This window comes from Typopeltis vanoorti, chromosome 18, assembly GCF_054136105.1.
Source record: "Typopeltis vanoorti isolate ZY-2024b chromosome 18, IOZ_Tvanoo_1.0, whole genome shotgun sequence".
Classification (NCBI taxonomy): Eukaryota; Metazoa; Arthropoda; class Arachnida; order Uropygi; family Thelyphonidae; genus Typopeltis; species Typopeltis vanoorti.
In genome coordinates, this window is record NC_143566.1 from 37697617 (window position 1) to 37723938 (window position 26322).

Below are 26322 nucleotides of genomic sequence, written 5' to 3' on the forward strand. Positions count from 1 at the left end.
TTTACAATTAAGACAGGGTACATGTGGAATTACCGGGCTGGTAAGTATGACAAGCTTAGGTGTGTGCTTGGCTCAATGCCATGGCATGTAAAACTGCAAGGGCTGGATGTTGATAGTGCATGGGAGGTGGTTAAGAACTGTTTGCAGGAGGCAATGGTTGACTGTATAATAAGAGTCTGAGTAATAAATCAAGTAGGGGTTAAATGAATGAATGACACTATTAAGCTTGAGCTGCAAAAAAAGAAACAATTGTGGAGGGAATTTAAGGAGAAGGGTGACCATCAGGCGCAGGAATATAAAGCTCAGGCCAGGATGGTAACAAGGGTGGTAAGAAAAGCAAAAGCAGATTACGAAAGGAAAGTGGCCACGCAGGCTAAAGAGAATCCCAAACAGTTTTTTCAATATGTTGCAAGTATAAGGAAAAATGCTCATGGTAGAATGATCTTAAAAAATGCTGAGGGTAGGGAGGTAACCGAATCAGTCGATATTGTGGAATTACTGAGCGAGCACTTTGCAAGAGTATATCATCCAGGTGGTGACTTTGCAAAAATGGAAGAACCAACAGCTTATACTGGAATTGTGATGAATGAAGTACAGGTAACTAGTCTATTACAGAACCTCAATGTCAATACATCTGTGGGATTGGATGGTATACCAGCTCGTGTCGTACGTGAAGTGGCCAAAGAATTGTCAGTGCCCTTGACCATTTTGTTTAATTTGAGCCTCAGGACTGGGTCAGTCCCAAGGGGGTGGAAAGAGGGGAAAATAGTTCCACTGCACAAAGGTGGTTCCAAGGCTGCTGTTGAAAATTACCGGCCAATCAGCATAACAGAAATTATTATCAAAGTCTTAGGGAAAATAGTCAAGAGGAAAATACAAGATTGGATAGAAGAAAATGGGATACTGTATTGGGGACAGCATGGTTTTGTGAAGGGTAGGTCATGCCTCAGTAACTTGCTCACGTATTATAACAGTGATGGCTGAACTGGATAAGGGTAATGGGTTTACAGTGATTCTACTGGACCTTGCTAAGGCATTTGACAGGATACCACATGGAATTCTAATCAGTAAATTGCAGCATATGGGAATGGACATAGGGTTGGTGAGATGGATAGGAGGGTGGTTGACAGAGAGATAGCAAGTGGTTTACTCAGGAGTAGAGTCCACAAGACGGCCTGTGACGTGGTGTGCCACAAGGATCTGTTCTTGGACCACTGCTGTTTAATTTGTTCATAAATGATATAGGAAAGTATCTGAGAGGAACAGTTCGTTTGTTTGTGGATGATGCGAAGTTGGGTAGGGCAATAGTGAATGCAGATGACATCAAAATTTTGCAGGATAGATTGGAGGTCTGGGCTAAGGAGAATGGATGTCAATTTAATGTGGCAAAATGTAAGGTTATGCATTTTGGGGTGAAAAGATTGGCGGCAGTTTACTGCATTGGGGGAACCGTGCTCCAGGAAATTGATGAGGCACGAGATCTAGGAGTGTTGGTGGATAAGGAATCGAAATTTAGGAGACACATTGCAAAAGTGGCCAAATCAGCTCATCAAATCACTTGGTTGCTGAAGAATACGTTGACAAGCAGGTTATTGTTCCTCTGTATCAAGCCTTGATAAGACCCCATCTCGACTACTGTGCTCAGATTTGGTCACCTAGGTTTCTTCTTGATGGGGAGGAGGTGGAGAGGATCCAGAGGCGAGTGACCAAGATGATAGCAGGTCTGTGGAATGAACCGTATGAGAACGGGTTGAGGATTTGTGGGTTGCAAAAATCGGTTGATAAGCGGAGGAGGGGAGATATGATTGAGACATTCAAATTACAGAAGGGTTTCTAAAATTAATTCAGAAGATATTTTTGAGAACAGGGCTGGTTGTGGGAGGACTAGGGGACATCCATGGAAGCTGGGCAAGAGTGTGGTTAACAGTGGTGTTAGAGCTGGGTTCTTTACTTTTAGAGTAGTGAATGAGTGGAATGCACTCCCTGAGTCTGTGGTGGATGCCGTGACAGTGAATGAGTTTAAGGCGAGGTATGATAGATACTGTATGAATGTCGAATAGTTGTGATGAATATGATTTGGGGCCTCCCTTGATGAGTCTAATGACTCCCTGGAGTTCCCCGTAATAATAGTAATAGTAATAATATCTTATGACTGTCCTCATAGTAACCTGTGTGATCATGGGGCCAGTTTGCCTGCTTGCAGGATGAAAAACCTCAGATGAACTGGGGGTGGGGGGGAACCCTGCTGTCCGCACCCAAGACCTATATATATCAAGATATATAAGTTATTCTTAATATTATAACTTATGGTAGTAATAGAGATAGCATTGAACACTTGAAATTATTCACTGCATTGGAGTTCTGGGACTGCCAACAGGATGATTTCAAGAGACTATTAAAAAGAGTACGTCCCTGAACTGACATTTATTATTCAGTGTGTTGAAGTTATTGGTTGCTAAGAAGTCAATTTCAAGAGATTGTTGAGAAGACTATATCCCTGGAATAAATGAGATACTGAAAGATTGTCAAAAATTGCATGATGACTTTAACATATTCCCAGCTAACAAACTATTGTTAGCTGGGAATGTGTTAAAAAACAGAACTGAATCAAGGTCATGAATAGTACCAACCTCACAGATTTAGGCAGTAACCTAAATGTGTGAAGTAGCCTTAACTGTGTGAATTTTACAAACATTTATGTCCACAGTAACAAACTGCCTTTTTTTTTTGTTGTTTTTTAATATCTGGTCCATACATGAAAGGCTTCAAGACCTACAGCACACTAGTGCCATGTGTGGGCAAGAGGAATAGAAGAAAGGATGAGTCTATTCACATTTTGCTTGAGCAGCTGAGGGTTTTAATCTTTGGGGAAGGCAGAGTGTGGGTAGACTGTTTAAAAGGACAAAAATAGATGGAATAAAAGAGCTGGCAGTGAAGTTGGTTTTGGTGAATTGAGCAATCTTAGAGAGGATTTTGGTGCACTTCTCAAATATGGGAGCAATATGACTGGGCAGATTTGGGTTTTTGGCAGCTGTAGAAGCTTTAGTTGAAATATGATTGTGCCAGGAAAGATCAGAAGTACAAGTCAGTCCAAGAGAAATCTGATCGTGTTTGGATCTGAGTATTATTGAAGGTAAGGAAGATGAATATGAGCTCTTTCTTGTGGGAGATCAGACAGAACTGAGTTTTGATGACATTGAAGTTTACAAGTTTTTCCTTTCCACACTGGGATATAGATCTGAGTTCGAGTCCCTGGTCATGGTAGATCTTGAGGATTGTGATACTTGAGCACTAAAAGGTTTGTCAAATGAAAAGGAAAAATGGAGTGTACTGTCATCAGCAAAGTTATGGATAGGATTGGAAGTCTGTGAGAGCAGGTTGTTTATATACAAGAGGTAAAGAGGGTGAAAGAACAGAACCCTGAGATACTGGGGAAATCTGAGTAAGCTGTCCACCATGACATAGTGAGTGACCAGTGAGAAAGTTGGGAAGGCAGACCATAAGATGGCAGTTTGGCAAGTAGGCCCCTGTGCCAAACCCAATCAAATGCCTTTGAAATGTCGAGGGCAACCGCATGAGTTTCTCCAAATTTCTCCATGGCTTGAGTCCATTGGTGGGTGGTGAAAGCAAGATCAGCTGTAAATCGCAAGTGTAGGATCCATCCTGCTGGTCACTGATTAGTTGGTATGTCTAGATGGTTCAAGAGTTGGTTGTTGATGACCGCCATAATTTTTGAGAGAACAGGTGAGAGCAGTTAGATGGTAGTTTCTTGGTTGACTTTTATTCCCTTTCTATAGGGGAAATGGCTGGATGTGGAAAGCAGAAGTGCTATCCACTTGGCCAGCCAGGCCAAACAATGTGAGGGAAATGTGCACCTGATAATGATGCAATAAAGCAAAGCTTCCTTTGTATACAATCAAGAATTCTTGATTGTATACAGAAGAGGGCATTTTGCTTAACGGATGACTCCTATCTCACAGACTTCTTGCAGTTACTTTCTCATAGATGCTGTTTCTCCATTGTCTTTTTTATAAGTAATTTTACAGGTTATACTCCACTGATTTGGCCACTACCTTTCCTTCACTTCTAATGTAAGAACACAAATAGCCACAATTCAACTCCAAACTTATTGAACCAACTTATCTTTCCTCATCCATTTACCACTGTTCTTTGCAACAGCCTTCCCCATACTATTGAATTTTCCAAGTGAATGTAACTTAAGTTTTTTAAGAAGTTGACAGATTCCCTCTCTCTAACCTCTTGCCTACACAGTGCACTATTATGTTATAGGTTTTTATGACCTCTTGTATGTGTGATCAGGTTGATATTAACAAAAAAGAGATGATGGCCCAAAGTATCAGTTTTGATAATATGCAGTATTAGCAAAGAGTATTCACAAAACAATACAGAGCATGTACTTCTGTTATTATCAATCAATATGCTGATATGAACACAACGTGTCCGTTAAATAACAAGACATTTTTCAAAGCGCTGTGTAGTTCAGTAGAGATGGCACCTTCCACTGCTCTAAATCGCCCAGAGAGAGAGAGAGAGCGTAAGTTCGATTCTAGTCGCTGACTAGAGGAACTTTTACTAAGCCTTTTTCCGACCAATTCCAGAGTTAGTCGATCTCTGGCACAGGAAACCAGATTTCATCTGATTTTTCTCCCATTAACCAAAGAAAATAGACTAGAACCACACTATTTTCAGATAGTAAGTATAGTGTTAAGATTAGGGACCACAAGATGGCGGCACTTGTCAGTCACCTCTCTTCACCTATGCCATGAATAATTAGTGATAGTCTTGGGCAAGCTATCTCTGATTGGCTACCGGTGGAGATTGAACTATCCCTCAGCCTCCAAAAGTTAGTGTGCAACAACCTTCCCTACTCTCTAGTAGGGATTTTTTTAGATTTACTGTAAATAGAATTTGGTAAAGTATATCATTTAACCCTAGAGTGTGAGCCCTTTCATGCTAACGTGTGTTGTGATAGCTTCATTAGCTTTCTCTTAGATTTTATTTGATACAGTGTTAGTGTGTGTCAAAATTTCAACATGGATAACCAAGATTGTACCTTTTTATAAAGAGTGTCATGACGTGATGAATCATGGTGCTCCCATTCCGGAAATAAAATTGTAAAGCATGGAATGGCGATCATTGACATCTTCAAGACAGTTAAAGGTTCGACTGCAGAAGTTGGAGTCAAAACAATGCTGATTGCTTTCTTTCACGTTCATGGAACTGTTCATAAATTGGTTCCAAGGGATCAAATGGTGAACAGTCAGTACTATCTGGTGTCATGCAATGTTTGAATCAACAGAGGAAATGAGGGGAACAGTAACCAATATGCACGTTGTATGACCGACGTATGGTGTTATCATAAACTGCAAAATGATAGCTTGTGCAGTGTCGGCATGATAAGTACACAATAGAAATCTCGCCCACAAATGGTTATAAACTTTAGGAGTGGGATTGCCATTAAAAATATAAGAACATCGCATCATTAAAAGAGGGAAATATGATTTTGAAAACCATGCAGTTCCAGAAGGGGTAGGAGAGTGCTCAAAAGGATTGTGATTTTTTTCCCTATTGCCCATTAGTTGATTCTCTCAACTAGTTCAGGGCGTCCACAGTTGTAAAGGTTTCTCACTGAAACGCCATCTATCTACAAGAACTCCTTAGCCTTTTCCAGTGGAATGTCTCTGGTTTGGACTTAGAATTCTTGTCAGTCCTCAGAAATACGATCAGTTAGTTGTCTGTGCTGTGGCAGTGCTCTTCAATATTAGAATGACAATGCATGCCATACGTTAAAGACTGTAGTGACATGAAATAAGGAGACAAAGAAATGGCTAACACAGTTCTGAACCCAATGAAGCACCTCTGAGAAATTGAGCATCCAGCAACATAGGAACTGCAATCCTATGGGCCATACTTTCGCAAGCTTATGATAGCGCCATCAACGGGAATTTTTAACCATTCTTCTTGTAGGCATGTAATGAGGTCCTGGACGGTTTTGGACATCACACCTGATGCTCCATTTCATCCCACAAATGTTCAATAGGGTTCAGATCAGGGCTCTATGGAGGCGTCAAGTGTGGTGACGTCATGTCCACAAACTACGCAGTCACAGCGGCAGTCTTATAACACGGCGAATTGTCTTGTTGAAAGAAACGCTACAAAGTAGGAAGCATCATTGCATTATCCAGAATGTTCAGATACCTCTCAGAGTTCAATGTTCGTGACACCACAGAGGTCCGAGGTCAAACCTGGAAAAACAGGACCATACCGTGACACCACTGCCTCCGAATTTCATAGTTGGGGTTACGCACTCTGGTAAGAGATGCATTCACCATACCCACGCCCACCTGCTCGGTGATAGAGTAGCGAGATTCATCACTTCATAACACAACTTTCCAACCTACGGTGTCTCACTATACAAATCTCTTTGCACCACTGAAGACGATGCTGCATGTCGGTTCGGGTAATGTGGGGCTTGCATATTGCAGTCTTACCATGGAAACTCATATTGTGAGTCTCGGTTCTAAATGTTTTTGTATGGATTCGTGTTCCATTCAATGCTCGGAACTCCGCATTCAATGTGTCGGCTGACGAATGGCAGTATTCTGTGTAAATAATTGGGTACATTCAAGTTATACTACTTTTGAAGCAGTATAACTTTTGAATCACATTAGTGCAATTATTGTTGGCAAATGAAAGAAAATACAAGATCTCTCAATGAAGATGTTTTGTTCATATCTGCATGTGTTCCAACTTTTGATAGGACACTTTGCGGCTTTATTTAAGGTTTGTAATGGCAGCACGACGGTTGATCCACAGGTTGACCACTTGGCTAACAGGTTATTCTGTTATTATTATCATCATATTTATCTTTGTCTTATTATAAATTACAATTCTCCAAAAGCTAGATAGGGTTTAAAGGCCTCGCCTACTTCCTATACAGGAATAAAAAGGTGTTAGCTTATTATTTATTTTATTTTTTATTAATTTATCTTCTTCTTATTATTATTATTTATGAACGATACAGAGGTGTATACATAATACCACCAATTTTCACTGCTATAGCTGGTGTGTGACTGAGTAGATAGTACATGTTCTCCAAACTACAGGCTGTGGTTTCGAATTCCACTATCGGCATGGAAATTTGTGTTTATCCAACTAATTCCTACTGGAAAGACCAGGTATGACTCTACCACATCTTCTAGCAGAGACTTCAATCCCCAATATAATCCAATTCCATATTCTCCAATTTGTGCAATAGTCTTCCATGCTGTATCAAAAGTCTTTGCTCAGTCTACATGTATGATGACGTATCCATTTCTCCCTTGTCTAATTCAAGGTAACATTATTATAAAATGCGAACAAGTTGTTCAAATATGATCTCTTAGTTAACACAGAACCATTGCAAAGTGTAGAATCGCTGTCAACCCATTTCCACTCCTATGGAATCCTCCCTGATTCGAGACTCAAAATATACCTGGTCAAAGGAACAGCCAGTTTGGCTAAAAAAAAAAAAAAAAAAACTTTTAACATCTGTACTAATAAGCCATCAGTCTCCATTGTTGAATTCTTATTCAGTTTAGCAATAACTCTAGTACCTGCTCCTCGTACACCTGAGTTTCTTCATTCAGTAAAGAGGTTGAGTGAACTCACTGCAAGGCTGGCCGCTTTTCAATCTCTTCTGCATTTGCCACGTGCATACTATCTACATCCAGTAGAATTGTAATTAAAAAATGTGTTATAATATTGTTTAAATTAAAAAAAATGCAAGGGCAAATTAGTACTGTGATTATTACTACTAATCAGGGCCGGTTCGAGAGTATCTGATGCCCGTAGGCAAAGAAAATTTAGGCGACCCCATGCATTATCTCTATATATTTTTCCCCCGAACTATGTAGCAAAATCTGGTCCCCCGAAGCTTAGTGCCCCTAGGCGATTTCCAAGATTCACCTAATGATAAAATCGGCCCCTGCTACTAATAATACATGAGTTATACCTTTAATGCCAGTTACATGAAATACATCAAATTGTAGTTATATTAATTACAGTCCTTCCTAAAATATTTGTAATAAAATATGGTATCGTTACCTTAAATTTTCTGCATGTAATTTACCTGAGAGATGAGCTGTTAAAATCAGTGATTATAATACATTAATTACATTATTATATTAAACATGTACTAATTATAATAATATTATCATTATCGTTACTGCATATGTTGTTTAAAATGCTGACAATATAAGCATGTAATTTCTTTGTAAGATAATATACCTGTTAAAAAATATTACTTGACACACATCTCCATGAAAGTCAAGTACAGTACAGTATTTATGGCAGTGGAGGGCATTCGCACCACACTCCACACGTAATCCATCGACCACACACTCACTCACACACATACTGTACATACATACGAGTATACACATTACGCCATCTATCACCCACTAATAGTATTTTTGTCTGTTAAGTGTATGTTTTTTCTACTGTGCTATCTCCGTAGAAGATCGATTACCTCACCTGCGATTGCTGCATAAAAAAAAAAAAAAAAAAAAAAAATCCAGATAAAGATTCATAATAAGAATCGCACTTTATAGTCTTCTCAAGTCGAAGGTGAGGTTACAAATCGTCCCGTCGTTTGATACTATACTGTTTGCTACTATACTTTATTATTATGTTTATCGAAATGTCTTTTTGGCGATAACGTAAAATCATCATCAGACTTTTTTTTATTTTATTTTATTTAATTTTTTCTTATGCAGCTAACATTCCAAGAATAACACAGAACAACTATTCATACATGAACCGTTAACGGAATACTAAGAATAACTAAGAATAGTAAGCACAAGAGACTGTTTTCTGATTAACGTAAAAGCACACATTCAATCCATTCATGACAGATGACAGTGTCATGCTCTAAAAACAATGAGACATTTCTTAGCAATTTTCTAAAGCAGTGCCGGTTCGGTATCGTTAAGACCGCGAAATAATTAACATGACATTAACCATGCATGTGATTTTTATGTAAGTTATGAAATATCCATTTTAAGGGATTAATTTTAAGCTTGGTATAATGACGTTTCACATATTGCAGTGATATACAGTTCTCTATTTTTGATATTAACAAAGAAATGCAAAGGATTTGAGGAATTAGGTCACTCGTATTATTATACAATTAATATTTGTTAATTGTATAATAATACGAGTAATATAATTAACATGGAATTAAAGAGTTTTAATTTTATTAAAATCCAACTTAATTACTTAATTAATTTAATAACGAGTCTAGTAGATTGTTTGTGTAGCCTTGTACCAACACAAACAATACATATTGTCCGTAGACTGTGTATTGTTTAGTTAGGAAGTGACATAACGTGGAACATTTTTTCTTAAAATAGATTGTCCAGGAAAGTCTGTGCCGAAGAGACGGGATAAAAATTGCACTCGTGGCTCACGCTTTAACTGCTGGACTACTTGTGAAGTCATCTATGTCGGCCCACCACAGAGACCTGCATCCTTACAGATTTCGTGTTCCTGGTTGTTGATCTTGTTTTGGTACATTCCTATAAATAACTTAAAGCTATTGGTTGCTGCGTGGAATTTCCCTCCTTCTATGAAAAGAGGAAAAAATAAAAAATAAAAAAAAATAAACAAAGCCACTGGTGAGATCATTGCGAAAAAAAAAAGAAAAAAAAAGCCTATTTACATAAAATGGCACTAAAATCAGCCGAAATTTATATATATATATATATATATATTATATATATATTTTTTTTTTTTTTATTTACGCAGAAAGTATATTTTCGCTTAATCGTTTTCTATTTGATAATGCGCGAATAAATAGTAATGGCTGTAATATGTACATATTTTTCTACCAATCAGTGATTTTTGACGTTTAACGTAAATCGTTTGGTTGAGTGGTATAAACATAAAGTAAAAATCAATATGGAACGTATTTATTCTTTTGTATAGTAGAAACGCAAATTCGATTTTTTTATTTTTTTTATATATTTTTTTTAATAGGGATGAGAATTTTGAGTATAAGAGATTAGGAAAAAATATTTATGTTCGAAATTTTTAGTGCAAAATATAAAAATCTGGATCTGTGCTACAGTTATAAATGCGGTTTGAAAAGATTCTTAGTAGGATTTTAATCTAGAACTTTCCAACTAAAGGATACATTTCGTTTTGGAAAACGTAGGAAAGAGCTGGTAAGTACAGTATATCACAGAATTGAGAATTCTATGAGGGATCACAGAACACTGAATGTATGCATATACCCTTGTGAAAGCATCATAAATTAATGTTTAAACTGTCTTTGTTTTAAACTTCGTGTAAACTATTTGTAAAAAAAAATATTATTAACAAAAATAATAATAAAATAATATATTACGTACATAAGACTTTTTCAGGTATATGAAAAAAATAAAAAACACTAAAAACATCAAAAGATTAGCAAGGTATGCCAACACTACGAGTATTATATCGTGTATACAAATCCCTGATGATTTGAACTTTATGTCTGACATTTGTATTGTCTAGCGATAGCCAGGATATTTTTCGATAAGTTGATACTAGGTTGATATTTAGGTATATGGGATCCAGCACCATTTCCAAAGATTCCCAAATTCTTCTCTCGGTTATATGTGATAACAACGGTTCTAACTGTTACAAAGATTAAAAATGTCTCAATAGCGAGTTTATGGAATAAGTCCGAAGTGTTACACCATCCAAGTATATCTTGTATGTACAAGAGTTGGACAAAATAATGGAAACACTAAGATATTTAGGAATAGAATTTGTGTTGGTTACATTAAAAAAAAAAAGAAAAAAACTTGTTTAACATTCTGTAGTTCTCATGAAAGTGCATTACTGATTGTACCGAGTGATAATCATATTAAAAATCGGAAAGTGGAAGACGTTCAACTTTGAAAGAGATCATTGGTGCGCGTTTAGCTGAAGTATCAATTCCCAAAACTGCCAAATTATTAGGTGCATCGAGATCGACAGTTTCCAAGGTTATGTCAGCATAGAGACAGATCATGACAAGACAACATTATCATTAACAGAAATCAAAAATGACAGAAAGAGATCGTTGGGCATTGAGAAAGATTTTGAAATAGACTACAAAGCTGCGAAATGGTACAGATTTTCCTCTAGGTCACAGTGCTTCTCAAACTTATGGAGCCAAGGCCCCCTTTGGAAAAATTAAAATATTTCACGGCCCCCGTCAAAAAAAAAAAAAAAAAAAAAATCGTAATACAGACATGTATTATAATATTTATTGTATTTATATTCAATACAATTTATATTCAAGATTTTGCGTTTGTAATCTTTTTTGTGCTTCTTATCAATACCTTTGAAATGAAACTTATATAAATAAGCATATATTTACTAATATTCATTAAGCGCCGGAATACGCAAGAAGCAAAATGTGTGAACCAACCCCAATGTCTGATTTTTTCCATTAAAATATAAGAAAAAAAAAGAAATAATAAAAATTAAATACGTTTCTTTTAAGCGTAAAAAATCTACATAGTCTTAAGACATCTTAAATTTGTTTTCATTATTTCACAGCCCCCTCAACAAAACTTATGGCCCCCAGTTTGGGAAGCGCTGCTCTAGGACACTCTGATGCGCTACTGAGAAATGCGGTTCTTGTTCCAGAACCCCCCCCCCCCCCCCATCAAAGATATCGTTGTTTACCATGCATTTTGTAATTAAGGAGCATTTCAAGCCACGATGAGGATCTTACACTGGACCATGAAATCCATTTGCCACATTTACCATTACCATCTTGATACAGAGGAAGACGCGTTCTGATCTGAAGTTCCGGCTATTCAGCTTACTGGTATGTAATAAAGACTGTCGTTTCATAGTATGATTATCGTACATTCATGAATGAAACCTCGGTAAATAGTAACGGTAAATAGGAACTGAAGTATATCCTTAATAACTGTTGGAAACATTTTATTAAGAATGTTCTGATGCAGAAATTATATTTCAGATGCAGAAAGTTTTTTACCTTGGATATACTATACGTTAAAGATACCAAACAATTTTTATAAACTTGGTTTTAATCCTTTTTCCCAAGTAAGCAAACAAGCAGGTAAATCAAGTTTGCGCCTGACGTATTTTCAGGTCTGAGGCAACTCGTGATCAGAGCTTACTCCACCTTTGCCACGAGTTGCCTCAGACCTGAAAATACTTCAGGCAAACTTGACTTACCTGTTTGTTTGCTTATTCGGGGAAAAAGGATTAAAACCAAGTTTTTTTTTTAAAAAAATTGCTTGGTATCTTTAACGTTAAAATAAAATATTTCATCCCAAGTTCATGTATCATTGCTACATAAGAATTTCAAGATCTTTGTTTGCAAGAGAAAACCAAACCATGATTTTTTTTATATATATATATATATATATATATATATATAAAAGGAAATTAAATGACTCTATACCGAGAGTAAATTAAATATTAAAGTAAATATTAAACTTGTCATTCTCGGTATAGAATCATTTAATTTCCTTATATATATATATATATATATATATATATAAAAGACATCATTTATTTATTTATTTACTTTTTAATTGATTGTCATTTTAAAATAAATTTTATTTGGCTGCACGACATCTTGCATGCCGATAGATTGTAGATTTTTTACTGAGCTGTGAGAAGAATACTTATGTAAGAAAAATATTTCAAAATGCCACCCCTGAAAATATAATGTAAGTAAATATGTTTTGATGTTATTCCAGAGTGATCATGCCTATTTAGTTTTATTTTCTAATTAAACAATGATACGCTTGTTATGGAACATAATATAAAGGAATTTTTTTTTTTTGGAGAAATTTGAAATGTAATAAAATGTTTTATTATTTTACGTTGAATTGTATCGAGTATTTGTGTTTTCATATCCGTAAGAGGAAAACACTATATACCGACAGAATTACTTTATTTTATTTATTTTATTTTATTTTTTGCTTGTCATTTCTGTTTATCGCCTGACTGCTCAAGAGTTAAGTTGTATAGATACATATCTGACATATCTGAATGCTTATGAACCTCTCACGAGGAAGATTGACATGAAAGTAAATAAATGTGAATTCATTATTTGTATCGGCGATATTCATATAACGGTATGCACAGAAATATTGTTATTATTTATTTATTTATTGCCATTTTATGCACCACAAAGCCTTTATACTAACGGCAACTGTTGCATAAACTGTGCATCCATCATAAAAATTTTTAAAAATATTTCTGTCAGAAGTTCTTACACACTTGCAAATACAGTGAACGCTGAAACAGATCAAATTTTCAGTAGAAAAATGAATAATGATTTACGGCTTTTCGTATTTTTACAAATTTCCTCAAAATCTCTGTTATGTAAAAGTGTATGAAACAGCATTTTTTATCATACAATAAATATAACAAAATGTATTTAACGGGTATAATATTTTTTTTTTTTAATTTTAATCACATTATATAATTTCTGAAAGAATAAGTCTTGATCGTCTAAGAAAAATTTCTACATTTCACTACCATGAAGAAAAATATCTTTTGCAGTTCAAGAGAGTAGAACTAAAGGTTTTTTACAAACATTCAAAGGATTTGTTGGAATGCGAAATATCATGCGCTAATAAAAAAAAAAGTAAATACATAATTAAAAAATCCTGCGAACATTGAACTGTATATAACCTTTATGAAAGATTTTCAATGATAAAACCTTGAACATGTACTAGAAGCTTTAAAATAATAACCTCAGTCAGTTTTTATCCTCGAGTAAGTACTTTAAGAACCAAAAAAAAGTTCAATTTATACAATGAATATTGTCAAGTTAAAACGCAAGAAAGAAAGAAAATATAATGCGCTTTATGCTTTATTACCCATGCAGAATGTTTAATAAAGTAACCTCTAGAAGTTAATTCATGGGGTGTTCTGAATGAAGGAATCATGGGTCCCCAGCAGGCAAATGAAAAACGTGCTCGAAGAGTATGAGCCGTTAACCTAATCATCGGTGCATTCACACTGCCGCCTACCTGTTTTGTGTGTGCGTGTAACAGTGTCCCAGGCAGTACCTGTTGCGCCTGAGACACCGTTATAAACATTACTGGTAGTTACTTATCCGACCAGTTTGTGTGTGGAGAGTGTCATTTCAGGAACTCGGACTGTTGTGTGCAAGAAGAGGTGGAACAATGGAAAAATCTAAAGTGGATGGAGCTTCTGTAGTGGACTATGGGTCAGAAGTGCAGAGTTCTATCGGAGGTGATTTACCCCCACCGGTAAGTTTCTTTTTCTTTTTTTTCAATAGTTCTTCTTCTTTAATTCATTGCATTCAGATTTATTTGTTTTAATATATGAACTTAAACTTATGTTCTTGGTTATGTGCCAAAGTCTGTGATCAAATAATTTGGGGATTAAGGTACTGAATATTTGATTAAAAAGTGGGGGGAAATGTTAAAAACTCGTTCGTATAACTTAGGGAAAAGATTGGAATTTTTTTTTCCAGTATTTCACGGTAAAGAAAAATTAATCTGCTAGAATTTATGGAATATATGATAAGATACCATTTAACATGTTTTAGAGGAAGTGGGAATTTGTATTCGGAGTGTGTATTCTTTTTTTTTTTTTGTTTATTTTTACAAAGTTGATGTACTGAAGACTTTTTTAATGTCTCATCGTGTTATTCTAATCTGTTATCTTTTAACTTCTTCTCTTTCATTTTTCCATTGTGTGTGTGTGTGTGTGTGTGTGTGTGTGTGTGTGTGTGTGTGTGTGTGTGTGTGTGTGTGTGTGTGTGTGTGTGTGTGTGTGTGTGTGTGTGTGATTTTCTCTCTGTCTCTCGAACAGATTCCTCGTTGTCGGTTTTCACATTATATTTCAACACGATCAACATATGTTTTAAGTATTCTTCTTAGCATGATTCAGCGTTTCATTTCCGATATCATGTGACTGATTTCATTTATAATAACCATGTCATCCGAAAATCTGAAATAGGCCTTTGATCGTTTTCTCCAGTTTTCCTTACCAATTCTAATGATAAATAATCGGCCTGGTCAGCTGGGTGATTATTCTATTGTGAGATCACCACTCTACTCACTGGTATCCCGAAGTGTCTTGGAAGAGTTCCATGTTTAGTCTCTAGAACAAGGTTCCAGGATTTGGATTTTCTGAACCTTAGCCTATCCAAGGTACTAAATGACTAATAGGTTTACAACCTTTAGTTGGTAGGATTACAAGAAACTATAAAAATAGGTTCAGTTGACTGTGGTATAAATGACGGAGCAAGTGTAATAGGTTTTTGTACTTGCTTTTTGGGAATGCTAAAGCATTTGTTTATCCCAGAATTTTTGCCTAACATGCCTTTAGGATTTTTTTTTTTGTTTTTATTGTTTGCAATATTAGTATTTTATTGCTTAAAGTGTTCTGTTATGAGGAAATAATAATATAATTTCTAAACGTTTTATGATTTTGCGAGAACAGTGTAGCGCTTTAAATATCTGTCCTTATTTACACGAAATTATGCCCTTACATCAGTTCCATGTTGTTTATTGCAGTATCCTTATTCATATCGCATCCTATTTATAACATCCTTATTAGGTTATTTAGTTTTCTATAAACTGATTTTAAATACTTATGTCTTAAATACTGTACGATATTTCCCAATACCGTATTTTTTTATGTCAGCTCACCGACGATAGTACGAGAATGTATGGAACGTTTTCAGTGGCGCACTCAGGATTTAATCTTGGAGGGGACCGAGCGCTCAGGATTTAACCTTTGGGGGGGGGGCGAGTTGAGTAGACGTTTTGCGAATACACACTACATATCGCATACGACCTATAATTTAGCATCTGCAGTGATCGCTAATTCATAAGTAGCACACAACATAAATAAAAAAAATGAATTTTAATTAGGAAAAGATTTTTGGAAATTTTTCTAGTGTTTTTTCCTTTTCTTTGGGGGGTGCCCGGGCCCCTTCCACCCTCTGGGTGCGCCACTGAACGTTTTAGTACCGTGCGTTAGCTATAAATTTAATCTAGAACCCTGTTCTGGAGACAAAACTAGAGGCGTAGGAACACTATGGCATTGGTGCAGTCGCCAAGGGCGCTAGAGACAGGACATTTTATCACGTATCGAAATTGACACACTAAAAATAAAAAATGGGAGGCCGATAGCTACCAATTTTCTAAGGGCGCCAACAATCTAGCTATAGGAACTATTTCAAGCCACTCGAAGTCTTCATAAGCAGGATGGTGATATCACATAAGACGAAGAACAGCTGCTACCTCATTGAGCCCTATATAATATTTGAAGTGTGCACTGATTATTATAGTACTGCCTCAATAACAAAAGGGAAAAACCATGTTAACATTCAGAGCAGGATTTCCAGCTTATCCATCCCTTGGTCCAAATGGTATAAATTTTGTCTTGGATCCGGAAGATGCAAGTAGCAGTAGCCTCAAATAATAAAACATTCTCCGCTAAAGGAATCCATGTAGCTCACTCCCTCATGTAAATGTTTTTCTTCATTCCTTTCTACATAAGTGCTAGGTGCTATCCACCTTCCACCTGTCTCTTCATTTTTATCTATAAGGACTGAGATCGAGTGTAAGGCAAGTGGAAACGGATATCATTCTTTAGATACCTGCTTTTCATTTTAAAATACATGCATACGAAATAGGAAAAACAGTAGATGGATGTAATGCAAAGCCCTGCAGAAAAGTCGAACATGCGGAATTAAAGAATGGTTAGTTGGTTCTTTCTGTTAAACTTTTGTCAGCAAAGGCACTCACTTCATAAATCCTATCGCTTTAAAAGACTAATTTTTGACAAAGTGAATGACGTCTCACTCACTGTTTCGTAAAATATTCCACAAAATGATGTGCTTCTAGATCCGACTGAAGGCGTTTCGTAAATATTTTAAAAATAATTTTAAAATCGAATCCAGCAGTTCCCAAACGGATGTCGTGATATTTATCTTAATTAAAAGTATCATTCATATGTGAAAATATAAACTGAAGTTTAAGCATGTTTCTGTTAATTCTTTTATTTATTTTACAAAAGACGGTACATTCTCAAAAAGTCGACAATGTACAACTACTGCACCTCGCATGTACAACTGCTAAAGTTGTACATGCGAAAAGTACTAAATCTATAAAAATTTTAAATGACGACCCTAGAATATTCTTCTCACATACCTGTGAGAAGAATATTCTAGGCATATCTGTGCACTATAAACTTAAAACTGTTTGATACTATCCAGAAGAGAACAATCTGGTTAATAAAAACCTCTTTCTCTGACCAACTCACTCCAGTTTTTCAGATTGGCGTTCTATCTTTTTTCTGTAGGTATTTTCACGATCGCTTTTCCACCCAACTTAAGTTAGGTGGAAAAGCGTAAGTTAGGTAAGTTAGGTGGAAAAGCGATATTTCTCTAAGTATGTAAAAACACAAGTAGCAGCTGCTCTATATACATGTAAACCCGATTTTTTCGTTCTTCTCTTTCATTCAATCTTGCTGCGTTTTTTGGAATAGTCTTCATCATCATACAGAGTTTTCGTCAAGGACTCTAACCTGCAACCAGAAAAACATAATTAAATTTGTTCTTTCTTTCTTTCTTTCTTTCTTTTCAGTCATGTATAATACTCATCTGGCAATTATTGTTCCCCTCTTTGCAGCTGAAAGCATTTTGGATGCATTACAAGCAGTTAAGTAAACATTTAAAAACTTTAAATTATTAATAATTATTCCTCACTTTCTTTTCCTGTTTCTTCTTTTTTCCCTTTAAATTAAGGACAATCTGATATAATCACTTAACTGAACAAACCATGATCACTAGGAAATGAAGCGAATGAGATAAAACAGTATGCACGAAAAGCTTTAGCGAAACGTCCGTAAGAGGGCTCCCCAATTCAGTAAACGGAATGAAAATTATTTTTTACTTTTTTATTTTTAAAGGGAAAAAAATCAAATTCCCATTGGAGTGATATATTGACTTTCATTATTAAAACGAGAGAATTAACTTGGCAGTTAAAACTGTATATATTTATTTATTTTTCATTTAGCGTTTTTACAGTACCGTAGCAATCTCCGCTTAATGTATCATAATGGTTTTAAAAGGGAAATAGTTCGGCATTTTTTTATATAAAATATTTATAATTAATTGCTTTCCTGTGATTCGTTGATCCTGATTTTCGGAGTCAAAAAATGGAATATCACTCAGGATTATAACATTCATTATAACTGAAAGATAATTTTGAGGCTTTAAAGACTAATCGATATGAAAATGAGAGATTTATTTTTTTATTGTTATACCAATGGAGTTATCTGCTTTTATCTGGAGTTGACATTTTCCCCATCCCCCTTTTGACTGGAAGTGTATTTATTATCAGAAATAATTTTAGGTGGGAGATGAATTTCATCGGCCGGTAATTCCATGTTTGCTCTAGAGCAGTGGTTCCCAACCTTTTTCCACTTGTGTAACCCCTTTTAAATCCATTTCTATAAATTAAAGCCCTTGTTTTTAAAATAGCTGTTTTTAAATACTGACACTTTTGTTCAGTGCTTCAAAAAAATGCAAAGATATAGTCTTAAATCCGTTTTTCGGCCATTACTGATTATTTTTCGTGTACCCCTGAACGGCCTAGCACGCACCATCGGTCTGTTTGGGAACCGATGTTCTAGAGCAGTGGTCGCCAAAGTGGTCGATATCGACCCCCAGGGATCGATTAAACATTGTTAGGGGTCGGCTCGGGCTCAGAGGTCGATTGGGAGGTCGATAGAAAAATATAAGACATCATTGTACGGGTCATATTTAATTCGGTTAACTTGGATTACCTCCATCCTGAATGACAACGCAATTAAGAGTGAATCGTGGGAACAGCGACATGAATAGGACCTGTAAGATGGAGCAAGGTCATGAAAATAGTTATGGAGGCCAATCAAGTTGGCCAAAATGACGTATTTACCAATAAACGGATGTTGTGGTTCCCGCGCGGCGGGAGCGAGATGGCAACATGCGCGGTTGCTTATTTACTTATACTTACACGTATTCGATCCCAGTCTCATTTTCGCGCATCGACATACAAGCGAGCGTTAATGTTCTAAAATTCATCAACATATTAGAATTCAATCGTTATTCATTACGAACTAAACTTCTCTATGTTGAAGAATTGAGAAGGGCTGGTAGTAATACCGGTGATATTAATACCAGTAGTTTATTAATATTAATATCACTAGTAATACCAGTGATAGTAATAGTAGTAGTAATATAATATATACTATATTATACATACAATAAACACTGTAACTATAAAATAAACAATCTAAAAACTCACGTAAGCGTCTTTTTCGCTTGTCCTGTTATAATTACGTAATAGTAAAATAGGGGGGGGGGGGGTCGATGAAACTTCAAGAAACTCTTGAAGGAGTCGATGACCAAAGAAGTTTGGTCATCGACTCTTCGGACGGTCCACAGTTTGGACGCTTCCCAAACTGTGGGCCGCTTCCCCCTTGGGGGCCGTGAAATAATGAAAACAAATTGAAATTTTTTTTATTTATTATTTCTTTTTTGTTATTTATTATATTTTAATTGAAAAAAAATCACACATTGGCAGGTTAACAAATTTTGCTTCCTGCGTATTTCGGCGCTTAATGAATATTAGTAAACATATGCTTATTCATATACGTTTCATTTCTAAGCAGAAATCTAAGAATTGGTTTCAAATATTTCACCTGATATTGGTGTAGCAGTATTGAAACACATCCATCACATTAAATTGTTATTAAACTTCTTTTATGTTTTTAATTCTTTCTTAATTACTAATAGTTTTACGTTTCCTGTGCTTATACTGCAAATGTACAATAACAATATATCTATCTATATAGAAATATGAGATAATGTGCCATGTCAATGTGTATGTAAGATGCTAAAAATGTAATATTTGAATTTGATTTTTGCAATATTCGCTGTGTATGTTTTGTATTGAATATAAATACAATAAATATAATAATAATATGTGTCTATATTACGATTTTTTTTCGAGGGAGGCCGTGAAATATTTTTATTTTTCCAAAGGGGACTCCTGACATCCAGAAGTTTGGGAAGCGCTTCTCTAGAGCAGCGCGTCCCAAACTGTGGGCAGTAGGTTTTGTTGAGGGGGCCATGAAATAATGAAAACAAATTTAAAATGTTTTAAGACTAAGTAGATTTTTTTATTTTAAAAGAAACGTATTTAACTTTTATTATTTATTATTTCTTTTTAGTTATTTTTTATATTTTAATGGAAAAATTGGTATTGGTTCACAAACTTTGCTTCCTGCGTATTTCGGCGCTTAATGAATATTAGTAAATGTTTCATTTCAAAGCAGTGGTTAATTGTATTTACTTCGAATGCTCTCCAGGGAAGCTCCAAATCTTCCTGTTCCTTTCATCACGTGTTCGTAATCAGGGACTGTTGATATTGACTTTATATACATATCAAAACTCATTTTATATTATCACTGTCATCCGTTTTCTGTTACCAATAAAAGTTTCGCATATACTTCACACATGAAAAAAAGCTTAAACAAGTTCATGTGGGGAGATAGTAACTCGCTTGCAGTGGTAAACAACACGCTCTCCCTAACAGCCACTATACTGCAGAGGCAATAAAAAGAAGTACTTTTATTATGCCAGTGAATAAGTTATGAGGAGTCTGTGTAATATATTTCTCAACAAATAGTGCAATTGGAGACAACTGGGATAAAAACACACTAATTAATGAATCACATGTTCCCTCATACAGAAACTATGCTGTATAGACTGAAACAAACCATATGTTGCATGGGCAAACACAGTATCTAACTAAAAACTATTGTTATTAATTAGATGTGTGTGAGTTCGATTTCCCAAGGCAGCAATAAAATTCAACCGAACGTGTTAAAATTCGTAAAAGTGTTAAAACTAAGTAATATATATATATATATATATATATATATATATATATATATATATATATATAGAGAGAGAGAGAGAGAGAGAGAGAGAGAGAGAGAGAGAGAGAGAAATGTACCTGGTCCTGGGATTCCCTTATTCAGGTAATATTCACTAATTTCACGTTATCAGTCTGTAGTGTGCTAGTATCGGTAAGTGGTGATATTATTTGATCTATTCTACGTTAAAAAATTTAACCCTGAGATGGATAAGTGGTTGATAAAAAATAAAAATATTCCATGAACAATCAGAAGAAGCAGAAACAGACTAAACAAAAAGGACAGTATTTCATATTTTACCAGAACAACCCGCATCGTCTTCAGAACCAAAACGGTAAGAGGCAAAAAATGTAATATATGCATTTGATTTTTGCAATATTCGCTGTGTATGTTTTGTATTGAATATAAATATAATAATATATCTCTATTACGATTTTTTTTTCGAGGGGGGCCGTGAAATATTTTAATTTTGCAAAGGGGGCCCTGACATCCAGAAGTTTGGGAAGCACTGCTCTAGAGAGCAAACATGGAACTATGTAAAAAATAAATACAATACTACAAGAAATATATAAAAATTGATAAAAATGTCAAAAAAAAAATCCTTAGCCCATCCAAGGTAAAAATGTGCTATAGGTTTAGGTTTATAATAACCTTTCGTGGATGGGAACTACACATAAAAAAAAATTATTAATAACTTGTCAAATTTGAAACGCCCAATTTTCGTGGTATTGCAGACCCCTACTTTCCGGCCAACTGTGCACTCTGGTTGGGTGGTCATAATGTTTTGGCTCATGAGTGTACAAGCCCCATATTTACTTGATGCATTTACTCCGTTTAGAGTAGAAGGTTTTAATTAGGAAAAACCTTCTACTCTAATTAGGAACTTTCTTTGACTGTTGGAAAGAAGGCATTATGTATATAAATCCCAAACACTCGTGTTTGGGATTAATATATATAACGGAACCAATAATAGCACATGAATGCTTTGTGCGAGTATAGGAGAGACGGAAGCTATATATATATATATATATATTACTGTGGAGTTCATATTCCTATCTTTTCCGTATTTCAACTGCCTACAGTTTAGACTTTAGAATGACTAAACTAGGCTCTTTTTAACTAAAGACTTCCGGAAGTTTACTGCTATCTGGTATGATAAGTTGACCCGTCTAGATATACTAGATACAGGTCTTTCCGTCTGCTCTTCAACTGGACACACCAGGACATTTCTTTTTTTTGCGTGTGTAGGCGACATTTGACCTTGATTGACTGCCCTGATAGCTTGTTTGATTCCGTGTGGGAATAAGGTTACCCAAGTTCACAAATGATTTCACGTATAGACGAAATAGTGGGATTATTGTTTATGAACTTGTACACTGGGAGATCATTCCACAGAGCCTACTTATTTTGCCTCGAACCTGTTTTCACGCATTGTTTTTCTTGTTGCTCTGTGACTTAACAGCAGGAAGTATTTAAACAACGTAGCATCTTCGTCGACATTTTACCTTCCAAACTTTGAACTTGAAATATTTGACAATGATACAGTATAATGGAATTCAACAAGCACACACAGCTATCAAGTTTCATTCGATATTGTAATAAAAATAGTAATTATTCTTTATTTTTCTCTTTTTTTATAATACTTTATTCAAGATAGATGATGCACTGGAATGTCGGTTATAAGTCTGTATTATTCAAAATGTGGAATATTCCTTGTTGATCATATAATATACTATAATGAGTTCATAGTTCAGTTTGAAATAAAGAATATAATAATTTTTATCTATTATCACACAAATATATATTTACACGTGTATAATGATCATATTCTTTTACTCAATACTAGATGCTGCATATCTAATCCATTTTCCGCAATTTTTTTTCGAAGTTGTCTATTTTTTATGAATTTCATTTATTATTTTATTTGACTGATTTAGTAATTAAGAAAAGCTGTTGGATGATATTTTGAGCTATACTAATCAATGGTAGTTAATAATAATGATCAGGTTCTAATGATTTTGAAGTATTGTATTGCATCTCCTTGGTTCATGTTGTTCTGGTGTATATTAACAAACATCTGAGAAGATTATCTTAGGATGATGTTGGATGATATCCATTTTATCTAGAAAATATTCATAAAGCATCTTTTAAAATAATTATAATGAGCCATTTTACCAGCAATGTAAAATATAATAATATTAGTTAATGCAATATTGTTCTTATTTAGTACAAATAATAACTAGCTCCTGTAAAATCGGATCTCAACATATAGTATACACAAAGCAGCTCTAGAAATTCATGTAAACTAGGCAGTAGTCCCAGACCTATTTAAAAGATCAACATGAGAAAAAAATGTGGCCTTAAAAAGGCATTATGTTCATATACTTAACAGAGAAAATAATAATCTCATAAGAACATCTCATATTTAAAAAATTAGTTCGAAACAGGAGGTCGGATGCAATTTATAAGCGGCTACTTGCTTGACATTATTGTTTTAATTTCTGAGAATGTTCCGTTCTGAAATTCTAGCGATACCATAATTTATTGGAGAAACAACAGAACGCATTATTTAGAATGTTAATAAAGTGGCTGGTTGAAATTCTCAAAAGACGTTAAGTGACGTAAGAAAAACTATACTCCGACTTGGTACGAAAGGTGCTGACGCGTAGAAATGTCTGCAGAGTGAGAAGTAGAAGAGAAAAACGGAAATCTATTTAGCCATTTTTCTTTAATCTAATGTAATGGAAATCTATTTAGCCATTTTTCTCAAAATTTTCAAAGTGCCCTAGTTCTTTCAGTAACATTTAACGCTGAAAATTTAACAAATACATCGAATGTGGGCCCTAATGATTAATATAATAGGAGTAGTCAGAAGCTCTAAGAGTTACTGTTGTGACACTTGATGTCTCATGCTAATCACTTGCTACAAAAATTGTTCTACTTTAATGGCTAAAATTATGTTTTTTTTTTAAAAAAAATCAGTATATCACAATCAGTTAATTAATAATAATTTTCAAAATAAGTTTTCAATAATTAAATGCTGTATTGATTCCGAAAAAAAAAAAAAGAAAAGAAAAGAAAAAGAGATGATGCTTTCATTATCAGTGTTACAAAGCATCATAACTTACGCTGAAAATCGTATAAAGGGACATATTCTCGTTGTCTAAAGGTCTCACTATCTGATTAATAGATAACAATAGTGATAGATTCGTGTTCCAGACGGGTTCAAATCAAATCCGGATGCGAAAGTTCTTTATAAGGACATTTTACTTGAAAGTGAGTTAGTCTGTTTCATACCGAGCGTGTAAGGTTTTTCTTCTTTTCCTCATAATATTTTATTTTATTAAGCGAATAAACTGGCTAACACATGCTTTGATAGACACAGCAGTCAATGTAGACATGAATAACTGCTCTGCTATGATATTTGAGTTTATATGAAGCCTCACTTGATTCAGACAGGCAATTAACTCTAATACTTTAAAGAGAAAGGTGAGAAATTTGACAAGTATTTTGTCCTATTTCCCATCGAAGTACCTTGTAAGTTCCTATAGGGAGGACAAACATATTGGTCTCGCCTTCAACCGAAGTCCTTTTCCCAAATGTGGACTGCCATAAGTAGAAGATAGAAGAATTAGAAGCAACATATCTCCTATGCCAGCTTAGAAAGTTATGTTGCTCAAGCTACTTTTTTTTTTTAAAGTTTAAAATTATCTTTAATCTTAAATGTTACAAAAAAAAAAAGACTGATCTAAGCAATATATCTTACTAAGCTGGCTTAGGTGATAATTTCCATTATTAGAAGATATTTATACAGGGTGTGTCCCAAAATTCACGCAAGAAGTAATTTTGATAGAAAACACAGGTTTTTAATTAAAAATTGTAATTTCTTATTGATTCATAAAGTATACAGTATAGGGTTATGCATGGAATAGCGTAGTAGGTAAATGGCCTCCACGGCTTTGCTGGCACATACGCACTCTTTTGTCGAAATTTTCCATGACCGTTTTGCATAAATGTGGCCGAATTTCGTTGATACAGCGCTCAATTTCCTCCTTCAAGGCGTGGGTGGTCGTGGGCTTGTTGGCATAAACCTTAGACTTCAAAAAACCCCAAAGAAAAAAATCCAACGGCGTTAAGTCACATGATCTGGGCGGCCAATTCTGATCACCAAAACGGGAAATTACATGACCAGGAAATGACTCATGCAGTAATTGAATTGTTTCTCGGGCTGTATGGCATGTGGCACTGTCTTGTTGAAGCTACATGTCGTCCACATCCATATCTTGCAATTTAGACACAAAAAACTGGATTATCATGTCTCCATAGCGAGCACCATTAACTGTTATTGCCTTGCCAGCCGCATTTTCGAAAAAGAATGGACCGATGATGCCTCCAGCCCAAAATCCGCACCAAACAGTGACACATTGTGGATGCATTTGTTTCTCAACAATCACTCGTGGATTTTCTGAACCCCAAATGCGACAATTTTGTCGATTAATGAAGCCATTAAGATGAAAATGAGCCTCATCACTGAAGATGATTTTGTTCGAAAAATAAGCATCCACTTGTTGTTGTTCCATAATCCATTCAACGAACTCTCTTCGCTGTGTGTGGTCAGTTTTTAATAACCCTGAACTGCCAGCTGTCACGCTGTCTTTTTTTTTCTCGTTGGAAACACTTTACCGCACAAATGGCGCTAAATTTAAATTTTGCGTGAATTTTGGGACACCCTGTATTAAAAAAACAGTTAACAAACATCTATGGATAAGAAGAAAAGCTTAGCTAGCAACAAAAGTAGTGTTATGAATATCGCTATGACATGTATTTGTTAGTCTTTATATAGTAAAGAATTAATAAATTAATTTACTAACAAATTAGTAAAGTAAAGAATATTTAGAACGGGTAACACCAGATAATTTTCATTATCTGATGTTATTACCCGTTCACTTTTACTGGTAGTTTGAAACAGCGTAAAAAATTCGACAGCATTCGAACATGGCAACGACTTCCAGGTATTATTATCTTCATCATTATTATGAAATTATTGATATTATCTGGATGGGTTTAAGGATACCATGATTGTTCCCTCTAAATTAGTGTGCTACCTGTCTGGACTCCAGTATTATCAAATTTCATTCTTCAATTTTAACTGCATCAGTCATTTTTATGGTCTTCCTATGAACCTTCCTCCTTCATCTTATCAAAAAACTATTAGATTTTCACTTAAACAGAGCTTAAGGAACCATACCGCCTTACATCTCATACATTTCTGAATATTAACAATACAAGTTTTTCTCTCCTAATATCATCATTTTTAATATGATTCTA

The 26322-nt window shown here is 35.0% G+C and overlaps 1 protein-coding gene across 1 annotated transcript in view; it reads left to right on the forward strand.

Moving 5' to 3' along the window:
* The first annotated feature begins 14213 nt into the window (after positions 1 to 14213).
* The window catches only part of LOC150096599 (uncharacterized), a 31755-nt gene continuing 19646 nt past the window's right edge, over positions 14214 to 26322 (forward strand). Inside the window, exon 1 of the mRNA XM_090408659.1 lies at positions 14214 to 14300. Coding sequence (XP_090264785.1) covers positions 14214 to 14300 — 87 coding nt within the window. The remainder of the gene's footprint in view (positions 14301 to 26322) is intronic.